Source organism: Pan paniscus, chromosome 15 (assembly GCF_029289425.2).
Source record: "Pan paniscus chromosome 15, NHGRI_mPanPan1-v2.0_pri, whole genome shotgun sequence".
Taxonomy (NCBI): Eukaryota; Metazoa; Chordata; class Mammalia; order Primates; family Hominidae; genus Pan; species Pan paniscus.
This window is the reverse complement of record NC_073264.2, coordinates 61186538-61204868: the sequence shown is the minus strand read 5'-3', so window position 1 is coordinate 61204868 and position 18331 is coordinate 61186538. Positions and strand designations below refer to the sequence as shown.

At 34.9% G+C, this 18331-nt stretch overlaps 1 protein-coding gene across 4 annotated transcripts in view; it reads right to left on the bottom strand.

Annotated features, from left to right (window-relative positions):
- Positions 1-2544: 2544 nt before the first annotated feature.
- LRRC9 (leucine rich repeat containing 9) overlaps positions 2545-18331 on the bottom strand; it is a 151214-nt gene continuing 135427 nt past the window's right edge. For 2 of the 4 annotated variants that reach the window (XM_055097651.2, XM_034937640.4), the window contains exons 30-33: positions 16144-16284; positions 11332-11476; positions 7174-7342; positions 2545-6034 (exon numbers count right to left, since the gene is read on the bottom strand). In XM_055097651.2, coding sequence (XP_054953626.1) covers positions 5995-6034; positions 7174-7342; positions 11332-11476; positions 16144-16284 — 495 coding nt within the window. In that variant the 3' untranslated portion in view covers positions 2545-5994. The remainder of the gene's footprint in view (positions 6035-7173; positions 7343-11331; positions 11477-16143; positions 16285-18331) is intronic. The other 2 variants (XM_055097652.1, XM_055097653.1) reach the window with 1 other exon arrangement.

Below are 18331 nucleotides of genomic sequence, written 5' to 3'. Positions count from 1 at the left end.
TCGGCTCACTGCAACCTCCACCTCCTGAGTTCAAGCGATTCTCCTGCCCCAGCCTCCTGAGTAGCTGGGGTGACAGGTGCCTGCCCACCACCACACCTGGCTAATTTTTGTATTTTTAGTAGAGATGGGGTTTTGCCATGTTGGCCAGGCTAGTCTTGAACTCCTCAAGTGATCGGCCCGCCTTGGCCTCCTGAAGTGCTGGGATTACAGGCCTGAGCCATGGCGCCCGGCCCATAATTGAACTGTTAAAGGATGACAATTATGTGACTGACATTCTCATAGTTATACTTCTTGTGAGTTAACAACGGCTCAATGTGTTAGCATTAACACATGTTTGGGCTTTAGTTTTATTGTATTGTTTCCATTTATAGACTTTAGCATGTTTCCATAAATATAATCATATCTTCATTCAAAACATAATTTAACAATATAGTAATGGCTCCATTAATATTGGAATCTTCAACTAACTAGCAAAGTTATTTCAGCATCATAATAATTGAAGGGACACACAAAAAAGTACATATAAGGGAATTTGGCCTTAAGCAACTGCCGAGGTTATAGCAGAAGTTCAAAACACATTCTATACACATTTCCTCAGCTGCATTTCTCTAAAATGGTAAATCATGCACACTATGACCCTGAAGCACTATAAATCATTGAAAATAAAATTTTGTTTAATGTATTCTGTTTGTTAAAGCAGGAAAATACATCAATACATTTAAGAACAATTTCCCCAAAATGTATAAAATAAGACTGATTGATTACAGCTAATTAAAAAATTAAACAATTTTATCTATTTGTACATTTGCACCTTTGCCACTAAACCTAAATTAGCCCTTTTTTTTCCTAAATGACAGGAAGTTTGATATACTGTACTGATTGCTATAGACTAGAATATTAAGTTGTTACAACTATATGATATCTACATGTATTTCTACTTCCATGTATATATGTGTATGTTTGTAAAATTCACATATTTATACTATGCTGTTTAAAAACTCCAATTGTGGCAGTTTAAATACTGCTTTGTTGCTAATCACGGCTTAATACCTAAAACAGAACAGAGTCCTTCACAAGGTAATCAGGGAAATATGCCAATTTTGACTTCATTGCCATCCTGTTGAATGACTGTATTCATTCTCTTTAGATTTAAAGCTCCTCATTCTACTGTTCCTCAACACTCTTTATAGAATTCCAGCTTGCTTTTCACCTATCTTTTAACAGTTTAACATAGATGGCTGGATCAAGTCCATTGTTCCAATTGTATGAACCTTAAAAAGCTCTGCAGTATTTTACTCTTTCCATTGTATCTGGCTTCCCTGAGTGCTCTGCTCACTGCATTTTACTCGTACTCTGATTTCTAAACCCATTTATGGCTGATTCTTTCTGAAGACACTTGTTTGTCTGGGAGCTCAAATTGACTTACCCCCGTTCTATTTCCTTAACTAAAAACGCACCATTAAGGTTGATTGAACTCTTTTAGAGCACTTCATATAAAATCAAAGGCCTTAGGAAAGTAGGCTACCAGTGTTTATAAATACCTGTTTTAAACCAAATTGATAGGGGAATAAGAAATAATTAGAAACTTTAAAATGTTATACATATATATATATATATTTTACTGATTAGTCTTTTTTGGTTGTTCTTTGAGAGACACACTTGTAAAACATTCTGAGAGGGAAGGGAGAGGAAGAGCTATGCTATAATTAAAGATGGAACAAATAGTAGAGCCAAACCACTAAAATTATTGAAAACATTTTCTAGAAAAAATAATGTTCTACAATAAGCAAGAAGAAAAATGTGCAGCTCTTGATTAAAATCTATAGCTTTTAAATCACTCCAACCCCACTGGAAACAAACAAACAAAAATCATATCACCATATCTTTTTTCTATTTAAACTATAGTCATTGTTATTTTTGTGGTTTACAAAAATAGTAAGATTATCACTAATTCTTTTCCTATTTATAATGTTTAAAATTAACTGCTGGTATAAAATATTTTTAAACATTTAGAAGTTAATTACAATTATAAAATTAAAAACCAAATGAAAATATAGAATGCTATTTGTTAAAAATTCTTCGCATCCATTTCTATTTTAATGTTTGATCAAAATGTAACTATTTTGAAAAAACAAACTATGTTATCCCAATGGATTTTTATTCAGAGCATATAGAAATACTGTTATTTTTAATGATATTAGAAAAAATCTGTTCTAATTTAAAATTTAGCATTTCAGAATCTTTGGAATCTTATATGGAAAATGACAATGTTGATAAACTGACTTTTTGATTTACCTAAAAGAGCATATAGTTAAGGTAGTGCTTAATAAAATATAAAAGGTAAATAATTTGACTTCAGCTAACTAATACCTTCAAAGCTACTTCTAAGTTTCTTTGAATATGCTATTCTATTTTTATATTACAACATTGTATGTCTTTGCTATTAAATCATTCATTTTAGCTTAATTTTAAGGAAAAATCATTACCAAAACAAAAATCTTAAGATAAAAATGCGTAAATTAAGTCTGAGAAATGTCTTTTGAGTAGTTTACAAAACAATTTTATTCACAATGGAAAGAAAAACAGTAACAGTAGAATGGTATAATTTACATATTTGTAAAGTAAAAACTTGCAGAAATAATATTACTAATAAAATAGCTGTGGTATTTCTTACTGACCTAGTTCTAAAAGGCAACTGAGAATTTAAATTGCAATTCAGCATAGGTTTTTCTTCAAAAATACTTCAATAATGGAGAAGGGAGGAAAATGTAGAAAAATGAACACGTAGTTAGCACTTGCAGGTGGTCCAGAAGCTCTAAGTTTTATAGTAAGGCATCAGAAAAACCAGCTGGTTTCTAGCCCATAACCAAAATGATTTGGTTAGCTTCACTGAATAACCAAAGGAATTTGGCCGTAAGTGCTTGCTTCTACTAATAGAATATTATAATAATCTTACCTCCCTTTATGTAAGTAATATTTAATTGAAGCCAAGAGCCTAGAGCATGACTAAGAGTGAGATCTAATGTTTTAAAACATTAAACACTTTTCATAATGTAAGATAGCTTATGAAGAGTGAAATGGCATGTTACTTAAATATAAGGGTTATTTGTAAACTAGTCAGGAGTGCCTGCAAACACACATACATAGTGCACACTAGATATTCTAGGCAAAAATATATTCACAATCAGTTAATTTTGTGTCAATAGTCAGAAAAATCTAAGACTAGAAAAATTAGAAGTAAATGGCCGGGCATGGTGGCTCATGCCTATAATCCCAGCACTTTGCGGGAGCCGAGGCAGGAGGATTACATGAAGCCAGGAGTTTGAGACCAGCCTGGGCAATATAGTGAGACTTCATCTCTACAAAAAAATTTTTTTTAAAATAGAAGTAAATAGTAAAGTTTGTATTGGACAATTAATCGCAGTTAATTTTATATATAGAAATCAGACTAATTTCACACTGCCTGTATTCGGTTCAGCTTTGGAGGCTTCTAATCTATAAAGTGCCTTAATTTCTAGCTTACCAGGTTGTTTGTGGAATTGTCTTTAATGAAAACAAGTTATATAATCATACATTTGCTTGCAAAATAAATCAAGACATTTGCTGGGAGCAAAGACATAATAACTTTACTGGATAAATTATACATTTTATCTAAGTGAAATACCTTGATGAATAAATAGTTTACTCTCTTTTACAGTTTTTTTTTTTTTTTGAGAGGGAGTCTCACGCTGTCACCCAGGCTGGAGTGCAGTGGTGCCATCTCAGCTCACTGCAACCTCTGCCTCCCTGGTTCAAGCGATTCTCCTGCCTTAGCCTCCTGAGTAGCTGAGATTACAGGTGTATGCCACCATTCCCAGTTAATTTTTGTATTTTTAGTAGGGATGGGGCTTTGCCTTGTTGGCCAGGCTGGTCTTGAACTCCTGACCTCAGGTGATCTGCCCACCTTGGCCGCCTAAAGTTCTGGGATTACAGGCGTGAGCCACTGCACCTGGCGTGGTGGTGTAATTCCAGCTACTCAGAAATTTAGATGAAAAAAAAATTTTTTTTTTGAGATGGAGTCTTGCTCAATTTGTCTGCCTCAGCCTCCCTAGTAGCTGGGACTACAGGAGCACACCACCACGCCTGGCTAATTTTTGTATTTTTAGTAGAGATGGGGTTTCACCATATTGGCCAGGCTGGTCTCGAACTTCTGACCTTGTGATCTGCCTGCCTTGGCCTCCCAAAGTGCTGGGATTACAGATGTGAGCCACTGCGCCCGGCTCAGATGACATTTAATTAACAATTTTTAAGAATTATAAATAGCTCAAAATTTAACAATGTGTACATAAAAATCACATGAAGATCTCAAATGTATTAAAAGTCCATAGGAAAAATGGCTAAAAGAAAATATGCCAAAATGCTAAGTGAATACAGTGTAAGTTATGTTTTTTCTGCTTTATATATTTCTATTCTGAACATTTTTCTCCAGTGAAACCTATTACATTTATTTTCCCACTTTGTTATTTTAAGACACTTTTTATTATAAAAGTAACATATATTCAGCATTTAATTTATACATAATCATAAAAGAAAAAACAGATGATGCCAATTTAGTAATAAATAGTGAAGAGTAGACTGTCACAACACTATAATGAAAGCAGTTGTCAAAACTAAAGGGCAACAAAGACATCTTCTGGACATCTTAAGAACTGCATAGCTGTTTTTAAACAAAGGATCCTATTTCCACCTAAATGTAATAGTTGTTTAAAAACCACACATTACAAAGAGCAAAATCAATCTGTAATTAGGTTTGAACTTTTAAAATTACATGATTAAATTAAAGACATACAGCATTTAAAAAAGAAAAATACAAAATTGTTGCATAGACATTGGAATTATATCATTTCCAAAGTACCTTTAAAACTATTTCCAGACGGATTATAAAGTCTACATATTTTAGTTAAAATAATTTATTTTTGTGTAAGGAAAGTATAAAATATTATGAAACTACATGTACTGTTGAGCCAATAACTTTAAAATTTTGAATAGAATACTTCATGAATGATGGAGCTCATTTATATCAAAATATGATTGGCAATTTGGTTATCAATTTTAGTAACTGTAACAAGCAAATTCATAACCACATTTGATTAATCTGTGATACGTCCTAGTACTATGCAATGTAATAGTTTAGAAAAGTTCAGTGAAGTATAATTATTGAAGGTCCTATTTTTAAATGTGTCCACTCAGTTTGAATACGTGTTCTCTTCAGCCTGAAACTACTTGTAAACTTGTATCACTGTAGGTGTAATTAAATGATTTGTATTTGAAATCGGACGCTTTTTTTATTCTTAGAGCATGAAGGACTGGTTGCACCCACAGTTAGCCACATTTAGAAACTACTATTGATGCCCACAATTTGCATCTCTAAACAATTTTGAGGGCAGATCTGGTTTGAGGGTATTTTTTAAAAAAATACAGTCCTAAAAACCAATCTGTAGTTCAACTAGCAAAACTCATCTTGCTTTAGTAATAGTTGTGTTTGGTAAGAAATGTGCTGTAGTTTTATGTAATCTCAAATGAATAGATACTCTACAAATGAAAGTATGCCTATTTCCTAAAGTTATCTTTTCTCAATATCTTCCTATGACATGTCATAATGACATTTCATGACTAAATGTTTCTAATACTAGAACTAAGCATTCAATTCTCTGGACTTTGTTTCATGTCACTTTTGTCTTTTCAAATTGTAGTCTGATGTAATAGTTGATGATTTTTATGATATAGAAATTCAAACAAATAACTAAAGATAACCATAAAGAAAGTTTAAGAAAGGTGATATTAAATCAAGTTCATGAAGGGTAATAGATTATCTTCATATGGAACTGAAGTGCTTCAGTAACTTAAGTAACATGATTATCTTTTTTTTTTTTTTAACTGACCACTGTCCGCTAGTTTTTGTACAACTACTAAACAGGTGAGTTTCTTGGTGTATGCTCATTTCTCTTTAGGCAGTTACATTCGATTTGATCTTGGAAAGTTGCTCCCAGAAATTCTGTAAGAAATAAGATTTAATTAGTCAAACAGTGGTGACTTAATTTTGTAATGGATCAGCTAACTTAAGGTAATTCTGCAATAAATAATTTCTGTGTTTTCGATGTGTGCAATTTCAAAAAGACAAAATTATCCCATTGGTGGCTCACACCTGTAATCCGAGCACTTTGGGAGGCTGAGGCAGGTGGATCACCTGAGGTCAGGAGTTCAAGACCAGCCTGGCCAACATGGTGAAACCCTGCCTTTACTAAAAATAAAAAAATTGGCCGGGCATGGTGGCGCATGCCTGTAGTAATCCCAGCTACTCGAGAGGCTGAGGCAGGAGAATTGCTTGAACCCAAGAGGAGGAGGTTGCAGTGAGCCAAGATTGTGCCACGGTACTCTAACCTGGGCAACAAGAGTGAAACTCTGTCTCAAAAAAAAAAAATACTGTGGACTCAGTGGGACATGGCTGATTAAAGCAGGAGGAGTCAGTGCAGCAAGAGCCAAGCCTAAGCTAGATCTGCTGCGGGGGTAGGTCATTTTAACAGATGAGCAGGAGCAGGGATGCCAGGAAGATGGGGGACAGGTAATACTTGGGAATCTAAGAAGTCAAGTGTTGAGCAGAAGAGTGTATTCTTAATGAGAACTAGCAATGTTCTTAGGCTTTGAGCTAGGCTCTAGGGCTAGATTCAGACTGGAGAAGGAGGCAAGTAGGAATTTTAAAGAAAATTCAGAAGAATTTACAAAATTCTTAGCCTTCACGATTTCAGAGAGTTGAATTTATCTGCTGTTTACAGTATAAGTGAACTGCTTTGCAAATTCAGTGAGTAGAGTGAGTTGGTAGAGGATACAATTAAAGTAGTTCCCATTAGCTATTTCATTGTTCCCTCACTAGTGAGCACTAGTACTCTGAATTATTTGACCTTGATAGCCATTTCTCAGCCTTTCTGAATTACTATGTAAATACACTGGACTTTGGGAAAGGTTTGGTGAATGTGGGAATTAAGAAGCCTTATGCTATCTGACAGTTTTTTCTAGTTCCCAGAGTAAATATATAATAGTACATAACAATATTTCCTGTTATACATGACTAGCAAATATGGAGAGTACTTTTTAATGATGAGAAATGATATTAAAACACAGAGAAAATAGCTTTACCTTCTCTTATCTTGGTTGCTCTGGTATATTTGTGCAGTAGGAGATGCAATATTCTGATGTGATAAAAGAGATGGAGAGATACTTATCCCTCTGAGTTGCCGAAAAGCTATTTCTGCATGGATGCTCCGAGGATTATTTGTCAGAATCCCAGCATTCTTGTTTTTTTTGTCTGAAATTAGAAATTAGAAATTTGAAAAAAAAATTAGGAAACAATGAGAAACATTAATTAACATAAGCATTAAGCAATATAGTTTGGTTGTCCTTCAGCTGAATGTATGCAATACATGTTTCATAAAGTGAATTTAAAATTTCAAATAAAAATATAGAATTATAATGTATTTTTAGCACTTGATGTGGCTTAAATTTCTGTGAGCTAGTGAATCAGTTTGATTTTTCCTAGATAATATTTTAAACATATAAATATCCAAACCTGCATGCTGTAATAAATGTACAGATAAAGTGATTATACTTTTAAAAATTGGGGCAGCACAGTCAAAAAATAGGAAAGAGATTGTAGGACTTTTTCAGCGCATAACAAATCTTGAAGAAAGTAACAGGCATACCTTGAAATATTGTGGGTGTGGTCCCAGACCATTGCAATAAAGTGAGTCACACACATTTTTTGGTTTCCCAGGACATATAAAAGTTATGTTTACAACTATAGTGTAGTCTATTAAGTGTGCAGTAGCATTATGTTTAAAAAAACAGTGTACATTAATTTAAAAATACTTTATTGCTAAAAAATGCTAATGATCATGTGAATGTTCAGCGAGTTGTAATCTTTTTGCTGTTGGAGGGTCTTGTCTCAGTGTTGTTGGCTGCTGACCAGTCAGGATGGTGGCTGCTGAAGGCTGGGGTGGCTGTGGCAATTTCTTAACATAAGACAACAATGAAGTTTGCTGCATAGATCAACTCTTCCTTTCATGAAAGATTTCTGTGTACAACATGATGTTTGATAGCACTTTCCCCACAGTAGTTCTTTCAAAATTGGAGTCAGTCCTCTCAAACTCTGCCACTGCTCTGTCAACTAAGTTTGTAATATTCTAAATCCTTTGTTGTCATTTCAACAGTGTTCACAGCATTTCACCAGGAGTAAATTTCATCTCAAGAAACCACTTTCTTTGCTCCTCCATAAGAAGCAACTCCTCATCCATTCAAGTATGATCATGAGATTGCAGCAATTCAGTCACATCTTCAGGCTCCACTTCTAGTTCTCTTGCTGTTTCCACACATCTGCAGTTACTTCCTTCACTGAAGTCCTGAACCCCTCAAAGTCATCCAAACTCCCATTAGGGTTGCTATTTTGACCTCCTCTGATGAATTACAAATGTTTTTAGTGGCATCTAGAATGGTGAATCCTTTCCAGAAGGTCTTCAATTTACTTTGCCCATATCCCTCAGAGGAATCACTATCTAATTTTATTTTATTTTATTTTTTGAGATGGAGTCTTGCTCTGTCACCCAGGCTGGAGTGCAGTGGCGCGATCTCGGTTCACTGCAAGCACCGCCTCCCAGGTTCATGCCATTCTCTTGCCTCAGCCTCCCGAGTAGCTGGGACTACAGGCGCCTGCCACCATGCCCAGCTAATTTTTTTGTATTTTTAGTAGAGATGGGGTTTCACCGTGTTAGCCAGGATGGTCTCGATCTCCTGACCTCGTGATCTGCCCACCTCAGCCTCCCAAAGTGCTGGGATTACAAGCGTGAGCCATCGCGCCCGGTTAGGAATCACTGTCTATGGTAGTTAGAGCCTTACAAAATATATTTCTTGAATCATAATACTTGAAGTTACTCCTTGATCCATCAGCTGCAGCATGGATGTTGTGTTAGCAGGCATGAAAACAACATTCATCTCCTTGTACTTCTCCATCAGAGTTATTAGGTGACTAGGTGCATTGTCAGTGAGCAGTAGTCTTTGGAAAGCAATCTGTTTCTCAGCACTGGGTCTCAACAGTCAGCTAAAATACTTAGTAAACTATGCTGTAAACAGATGTGCTGTTATCCAAGCTTTGTACATTGATAGAGCATAGACTGATAGAGCATAGACAAAGTAGATTTAGCATAATTCTTAAGAGCCCTAGGAGTTTTACAATGGTTGAACAATGGTTTCTTTAAGTTGAGCAATGCATTCACCTTAAAGTCACCAGCTGCACTAGCCCCTAACAAGAGAGTCAGACTGTCCTTTGAAGCTTTGAAGCCAGTCATTGACTTCTCCTCTCTAGCTATGAAGGTCCTAGATGGCATCTTCTTCTGATATAAGGCTGTTGCATCTACATTGAAAATCTCTTTTTTAGTGTAGCGACTTTCATCAATGATCCTAGCTAGATCTTCTGGATAACTTGCAGCAGCTTCTACATCAGCACTTGCTGCTTCACCTTACACTTTTATGTTGCCTGATATAATAGTTCATGATTCTTTCCTTAAACCTCATAAAGCAGTCTTTGCTAGCTTCAAACTTCTCTTCTGCAGCTTTCTCACCACTTTCAGCCTTCATAGACTTGAAGAGAGTTAGGGTCTCTGGATTAGGCTTTGGCTTAAGGGAATGTTGTGGCTGGTTGATATCCTATCCGGACCACTTTATCCATATCAGCAATAAGATTGTTTCAATTTCTTATCCATGTGTTCCTTGGAGTCGCATTTTTAATTTCCTTCAAAAATTTTTCCTTTGCATTCACAACTTGGCTATCTATTTGATACAAGAGGCCTACCTTTAGCCTATCTTGGCTTTCAGCATGGCTTCCTCACTAAGCTTAATCATTTCTAGCTTTTGATTTAAAGTGAGAGATCTGAGATTCTTCCTTCCTTTGAAGTCATTGTAGGGTTATTAACTGACTTAAAAAGATTACTGATCACAGATCACCATAACAAATATAATAATAATGAAAAAGTTTGAAATAGAGAATTACCAAAATGTGATAAAGACACAAAGTGAGCACATGTTGTTGGAAACATGGCACCAATAGACTTGCTTGATGCAGGGTTGTCACAAACCTACAATTTGTAAAAAACTCAATATCTGTGAAATGCAATAAAGTGAAATGCAATAAAAAAAGGTATGCTTTTACCTGAGAAGGAAGTTAGTATCTGAGAAGGAAGTTATGAAGATGAATCCAGGGTTAAACTAATAAAAAAATATAAAAAGATAATGATATTCCTGAAGATGACTTTGTTCTGTTAAGGAGGTAATAACAATTTGGTATGCCCAATTTTACTGACAGTTGTAGAAAAAAGCATGACAATCTTCATTATTATTAAAACCTGGAAGTCATAATGACATATAAGTATGAAAAATGAGAAAATATAACATCTTAATGGAGTAAATTATGCTGGTTTGTTTTTCAGTGGGTTTCTTAAAAAAACTTTAATCACATGGAACAGTCTACTTTTTTAATAGGAGGCTCTTAGATCATTTTATAATTATTGTGATGTTCAGTTTTATTGTCTAAGGGTGGTCTGAGGACAAATGGGAAGTCAGAAGGACTGGAAGAGGTGAGCCCTCAGAGAAGGAGTACTTACCCCCAATTTTGCCAAAATGATAACCAGAAAAGATGTGGAATTAGGGAACAGGCTTATTCTAAACTTGAACTAAAATTTATATAGCAGAATAAACCACTTCCATGCTTGTTCTTTTAATATACTCCCTCTTTTAAAACTCTACCTCTTGAAGCCCTTCTCTAGTATTTGCTTCGTGAATATTTTCTTATGATTTCAAGGGGAAAGTGAGATCTCTCTGCAGAATATCCTTTGTACCCCGGGATTCTGTTATGCTTTTACATCTCTGATTTCCACTTTTAGCAGGATGCACTAATGAACTGGTTTTAGTAGTTGTTTGCTCTGACATCCATGAAATGAAATAAAAGCTTTGAAAAGATATGTCAGGAAATAATTGTTCAAGTATCACAAAGTTCACATTGCAAGTGAGCAAATGTTTAGTCACAACATACTAGTAGCTGAGTACAAAAAAAGCTATAATAAAACTAAAAATAATAAAACTATAATCTCTGAAATCAAAATGGCCATAGGAAACTTGAGCAAACATGCAATTTTAGGAAATGTAAGTTAAAAACAAGGAATTTTAAGTACTATTAGAAATTAAAGTGATATTTTTATTTCAAATGAAGTGATTCTTTTACATTCTATCTGAAATTATTTGTCAAAATACCTTCAACTTCAGGAGTTAAAGTGACGTCAGATCCCAAGTAATGGCTGAGTCCACTAGGCAGAATTACATTTGTTATCTTTATGGGAGGAGTTTTCACTTGGCCAAATGATCTGCCATCCATAGGAGAGTGGGTAACAGGAATAAGCTACATAATAAAATAAAACAGTTAATAACATCTCATCTCCAAAACTCAGATCAATAGGCTTAATCCTTATAACAAGTCTGAGTAGACAATCAACATTCTTTTTAGTCAGGAGCTACCTGCTTGCCTAAACTCAGAATTGGTACTAGGTAAAACCTGTAAAATCAGCAGAGCTTTTTGGGGAGTTAACCTCCCTCAGAACCTTGTGTTCTTTTTTTTTTTTTTTTTTTTCAGACTGCATTGTACCATCACTAGAATCTAGTGCTTAATGGCAACTCGCCCTTTCCAAAGGGTCTCAACAAGGTAAGTATGGAACTAAGAAAATGAGAATTAAAACTTCCCCATTGTAATGCTTTTTCTTTTTTTGTGTGTGAATAGAATTTCTGGGAGGTAAAAGTTATTTCTCGAAATCTTTGTATTCTTCACATTACCTAATCAGATGACTTGCAGTTAATTAGTTTTCAGAACAAACAGTAAATAAAATGGGAGTTAAGAAAAGCATCTTATAATAATCAATTTTAGTGAATGTAGTAAAACTCTCTAAATAGTATTTACATTTTACACCTGCTGAGGATTAAGGGGCTTTTTTAAGAATTTCAGGAATCAGCAAATAGAGGAGAAAAATATTTTAGGAAGGGGACTCTTGCTTCCCCTAGAAATTTATGCCTTCTCTGCTGTTGTTAAGACTGACCTTGTTTATACATGTGAATTCTGAACATACGATTCAGCTTATTTAGAGATGGAGGCCTTTTCTGTTTATCTAAAATTACCTATTTAACCTCATACTTCAGTAAGTGTTACCAAGAATGCTGCTTTATAATGAATGCTAAGGTATTGGTCCTTTTACTAAAGCTGGTCAGTCCTAAATTCCCTAACGAATTCCTTTATGGGAGTTTCTTCCCATCACTAATCTGGAATGCTGTCAAATTTCCTTCTGAAACTAAACCCCCAAAATGTTTTGGTTTAAAAGAACTTTAGATTTCATTTATTTCCTCCTTATTTGCTGTTAAAAAGAAAGGCCAGTAGCAACTAAGACAAAGACAAACACATTTGACTGGTAAACTTCAGAAGTTTTCTGTACTTGAGTCTCCTGAACAGCTAGTTAAAAGAAATAATGGCTTCATTTTGTTCTAGTCCTGAAAATAATTAATGTTGAATCTAAAAGAAAATTTCTGTAAAATAAAGATTTGAAATACCCCCGTTATTTTACTAACCATATATAGATAAAAAATAATATTTAATAAAGTATTTACATACGGAATAACTAAGTGGAAAGACAGTTAAATTCCTATGTATAGCACTGATTTAAATGGCAAGAATATGTATCTAGAATAACTCAAGATGACATTATAGTACTGTAAGGGGAAAATCTGAGTTCACTATATGATAAATAGAAAAGAATAGCCAACAAACAAACCCTTTAGTAAAGTATTCATTATTGGTTGAATTTTGAGTTATGCCAAATTAAATGCTTAATTAAACCAATGTTTAAAGAATTTTATATGAAAATTGGGATCTTCAAAGTTCTAAGTGGTTACTTTATGTCTTTTCAATTTAGCCTGCATTACCTTAAAACAGAATTTATGAATTTTAATATGGTAATTTTCATAGGTCTTTCACTGGAGCTCTCACATATGTGGTATGGCAGGAAGAATAATGCCCCTCCCCTAAAGATATCTACATCCTAATTCCCAAAACCTGTGAATTACATGGCAAAGTACTTTGCAGGTGTGATTAAGGATTTTGAGATGGTGAAATTATCCTGGATTTTCGAGGTAGAAGGAGGCAGAAGGTCAGAGAGAAGGGGAAGTGATCATGGAAGCAGAGGTCTAAGTGATGGCATTACTGGATGAGAGCCATGAGCCAAAGAATGCGGATGGCCTCTAGAAGCTGGTAATGGCAAAGAATAAATCCTTTCCTAGAGCTTCCAGAAAAAATGCAGCCCTGCCAATACTTTTTTTTTTTTTTTCTCTAAGACAGGGTCTTGCTTTGTCACCCAGGCTGGAGTGCATTGGCACGATCTTGGCTCACGGCAGCCACCACGTCCCAGGCTCAAGAGATTCTCCCACCTTAGCCTCCTGAGTAGCTGAGACTACAGGCATGTGCCATCATGCCTGGCTAGTTTTTTTTGTTTTTGTTTTTGTTTTTTAATAGAGACAAGGTTTTGCCATGTTGCCCAGGCTGCACTCCAACTCGTGGGCTCAAGTGATCCACCTGCCTCAGCTTCCCAGAGTGCTGGGATTATAGGCATAAGCCGCCAAGCCTGGCCCCTGCCAGTATTTTTGATTTAGTCCTTTAATACTGGTTTTCAGACTCCTGACCTTCAAAACTGTAAGACAATATATGTTATTTTAAGCCACTAAATTTGTGGTAATTTGTTATAGCAGCAATATGAAACTAATACAGGTGGCATACATTTTTCAAGAAGTGACTTGCTTCGGGAATATAAAAAAGGGAAAAGGAAAGAAATCATCTTAAATCACTGAACTAAATTTTATTTGACCATTTGCTCTCTTTTGAAAGACTGGGGCCTGTGACAAAGATTTGAGTAGATGACATTAGATGATGCACTTGTTTTGTTACATCATATAGATCAATGGCTAAATTTCTTTTTGGAAACCATAGTTTTTAGAAAAAAATTTGTAGATATAGTCCATGAATGAATCAATTTCCTTTGCCTAAACTAAATAATCTTTTTTAAACATTGTAAAACTTTTAAAGTCACAAGTCTTTGTAGCTACTTTGACCTATAATAGAAGCCCTTTGGTTAATCAAAAAATGTCAAGATTAATTTTAAAAGAGTTAATAAAAAAGTAAGGGGGCCGGGTGCAATGGCTCAAGCCTGTAATCCCAGCACTTTGGGAGGCCAAGGCGGGTGGATTGCCTAAGGTTAGGAGTTCGCGACTAGCTTGGCCAACATGGCAAAACCTCATCTACTAAAAATACAAAAATTAGCCTGGTATGATGGCACATGCCTGTAGTCCCAGCTACTCGGGAGGCTGAGGCAGGAGAATCAACTGAACCCAGGAGGCAGAGGTTACAGTGAGCCAAGATTATACCACTGCACTCCAGCCTGGGCAGCAGAGCAAGACTTTGTCTAAAAAAAAAAAAAGTAAGGGAATCATTGTCTAATTGATATTCATCTTAAAAAAATAAAATATTTAAAAGTACATGCATTCATCAATCTTTTGATGAAGGACCAAAGCTGCTTCTGTAGGCAAGGGTCCCTTGATTAGTATTATTTATTTGATTGTTTTTGGAGATATCATACCCTTATTTTGCCTACAATTTCCAGTTTTGGTTTCTTTAAAATAGCAAGAATTTAAAGGCATGTGGAAAAAATCTGAACACAATAATCTGTCTAGCTTTTAAAAATAATTTCCTTACATGTTTTCTCTGCATTTTTATCATTTTCTTCATATTTTAGTTTTTTCTCCCACATCTAATTTGAACCTATGGGGGAGGGCGTTGGAAGGGGTGGGGAGAGAGAGAGTGCCCTTTATCCAGACTTTCCAAAGTATTCCATTTGGTATTCATAGACAAATAGAAATAATAATTTAAAATTTGTACTTAGAGTCCCTGTGTTTATTTAAAATAACAAGAACTGACATACAGTTAGCTCTTAATAAGTATATGAATGTACTGCTGAAGGGAGAAGTGGACTAGAGAGGAGCCTACAAGTATCAAAAGTTGAGTATGTTCTGCAATTGGGAGTGTCACCGGAATTAATCTGGTGAGTTCAGTGAAAGCCTGTTAGGAGAGTATGTATGGTAGTCCTATCTCTTTCCTATTCAGTGTAATGTTTTTAAAGTCACCTCTGTTCATGGACTCTAATGTCCTTGGTTTCTGGTTTTCACTTACATCAAAGATTCATTTATATTCTCTACCGTGGTCCAGGTCTTCATAACATCTCTCTTGGATTATTCTAAAAGCCTCTGAGCTGGTTTCCCTTCTCCCTCCAGCCTCTTTTTTTCTCAAACCACAGCATTCTAATAATGTTACTTCTGTGTTCAAAAACCATAGATTTTCTGTGTTAAATTTAGTCTTTAGAAGATGGTCATGAAGAAACTAGGTGGTCAAAGACAGAATTTTCAAATGACATGCTTTTATTATTTCTTCTCTCTTTAATCTCTTTCCTACCATGATCAGATACATTTTAGGGCTCCTGAGTAAAAAGCCCAATTATCCTAACAAAACACACAGATAGAGGCACACATCTCCTTTCTTAGATAAACTACACAATCCAGAGAGTTGAGTTCAGAATTCCTTCCTTCCCTTTCTGTGTGCCTAAAGGGAAATAGTTTTATTGTTAGTTTCTATTTATGAAAGTGATATGTTATAGTTTCCTATGTTCTAGCATCATCTGACATATTGAGCATACAAATATTAACTTTCCTTATGTCAGAGTATGAAGTATGCTATTAAGAAAAGGATGTTCCCTGACTTATATATATATATGTGTGTGTGTGTGTGTGTGTGTGTGTGTGGGCACGCATGCTCTCTTCACCAAATCCAGCTGCCTTTGATAGTAATCACTAAATAGATACTAAGATCATCCTCATCAAAAACACCATAGGTTTAAACATTTAAATCAAAAGATATAATATAATGTTCATTTACTAACAATTAATGTGCTTCAAAAGGAAAATTGTAAATAATATAATTATTACCAAATTTTTCTTTGCTTGTAGTTCAGCGAGGTGAAATTCAGCTTTTGCCCTATCATCTGAATTCACAGGACTTCCATCTAACATCTGCAAGTTAGGCAGTCGAAATATAAGCATGTGGCGATGTAGCATTTTTCTACAAATCTGAATAAAGTTAAAAATAACAATTTATTCCTACAAAACTTTTATTTCAAAGATTAACCTGTATAGAGAAGGAAATTTAGCATAGGCAACAAAGAGGACAAATAATAGCTAACTTATAGTAATAGATGCTACAGATAATGAGCTACCTTTTTGAAAAATTACTCAATTTCCTATTATGCCAAATAAAGACTATGACTACCATTTAGAGGTTCAGCCTCCTTTTAAAGTAACAGTATTGTTCACTAACTACAGGCAATCCAAACTCATGAATAGGATTATATTATGGAAGTTCACTTAAAAGTAACTATTTTGAAACTTATATTTTCCCACAGGCACTATCTAATTAATTCAACACACACCTACTGAACTACATGATCCATCTCTTCATAGTATCAACCTACTCTAAAAATTTGAGAGGGATTTAACAAAGTTGGTTTGAGGTTGTTAACTTCAAAAGGGTCTGCTTGCAAGGATAGCTATTGCTGGTTTTAGGTATTTGGTGTTTTCAGTGTTCCCACCATTCCTTAATTGGTAAGAGGAGTTTATTGTGCCTAGACTATTAATACGAACAATATGATTTATGCTGCACCTCATTTCCTTCTGGGGTCTGGAATTTTGGTACATAATAGGAAGAGTGTGCCTATGTAACCATCCCCCAACAAAATCATTGAATGCTGAGTCTCTAATGGGCTGCCTTGGGCAAAAACATAACATACAAATTGCAGCATTTTTCTTGCTGTGTGAAGAGTGTGCTCTATGTGACTCCTTGTGGAAGAGAAGGAGCATAAGAAAGCCTGCCCGTGGATTCCTCCAGAATCTCCCTGTGTCTCTTTCCCTCATCATCTGGCTGTGTATCCCTATTATGTCACTGTAATAAGTCTTAGCCATAGTACAATTATATGTTGAGTCCCATGAGTCCTCCTAGCAAATCTCTGAATGTGAGGGTGATCTTGAGGATTGCTGACACAGATAGTATGCAGCAAACAAAAAGAGAATAAGAAAGAAACTATCGAGAGAGTATGAATAAACTATCTTTTTTAAAAAAAGAATATAGTAGATTATATATACAATAATGGAGAAAGATCTCGTAATACATAAAATCAAGTAAAAAAAAAAAACTTGATTGCATTCTAGGCCACAAAGCAAAATTCATAAATACCAAGAAATTTATGTTTTCCTCTGCTTGTTTTCTCTGACTAAATTATAATAACATTAGAAATAAATGACAAAGATAACTAGAAATACTCTATAGATTTGAAATTAATATAGACACACACATCTCCCTCAATAACTCATGAGTTGAAGAATCCTTTGGGAAGTTGATTTTAAGAAATAAAAAGCAATAAAATATTACATATCAAAACTTTTAGGATGTTGCTAAAGCAGCAGTTTATAACCTAAAATGTATTGACTGATTCTGAAAAGAAATTGAAAATTAATGAGCTAGGTATCCTACTTAAGAGTTCCTTCCTTCCTTCTTCCCTTCTTCCCTACCTCCCTCTCTCCCTTTCCTCCCTCCTTCCCTTTCATTTTCTTTCTTTCTTTCTTTTAAAGAGATAGGGTCTAACTCTGTTGCCCAGGCTGAAGTGCAGTGATACAGTCATAGTTCACTGTAACCTTCAATTTCTGGGCTCCAGTGATTCTCCCACCTCAGCCTCCCAAGTAGCTAGATCTACAGCTGCACACCACCACATCTGGCTAATTTTGAAATTTTTTGTGGAGACAAATCTTGCTATGTTGTCTAGGCTGGTCTCAAACTCCTGCCCTCAAGAGATCCTCCTGTCTCGCCATCCAAAAGTGCTGGGAAATAATTTTTTTGAAAAGCAAACTCAAATAAACTAAAAGAAGGTAATAATAAAGAGTGGAAATTAATGAAATAGAAAACAAAATAATGACACACTTGATGAAGCCAAAATATGGCCCTTTAAATAAACTATTACAGTAGACAAGCCTGTAACAGGATTCATCAACAATACAAAAGAAAAAGAAAAATGATTTTAGGTATAAAAAAGGTGACAAAAACATGAATATGATGAACATTTAAAAA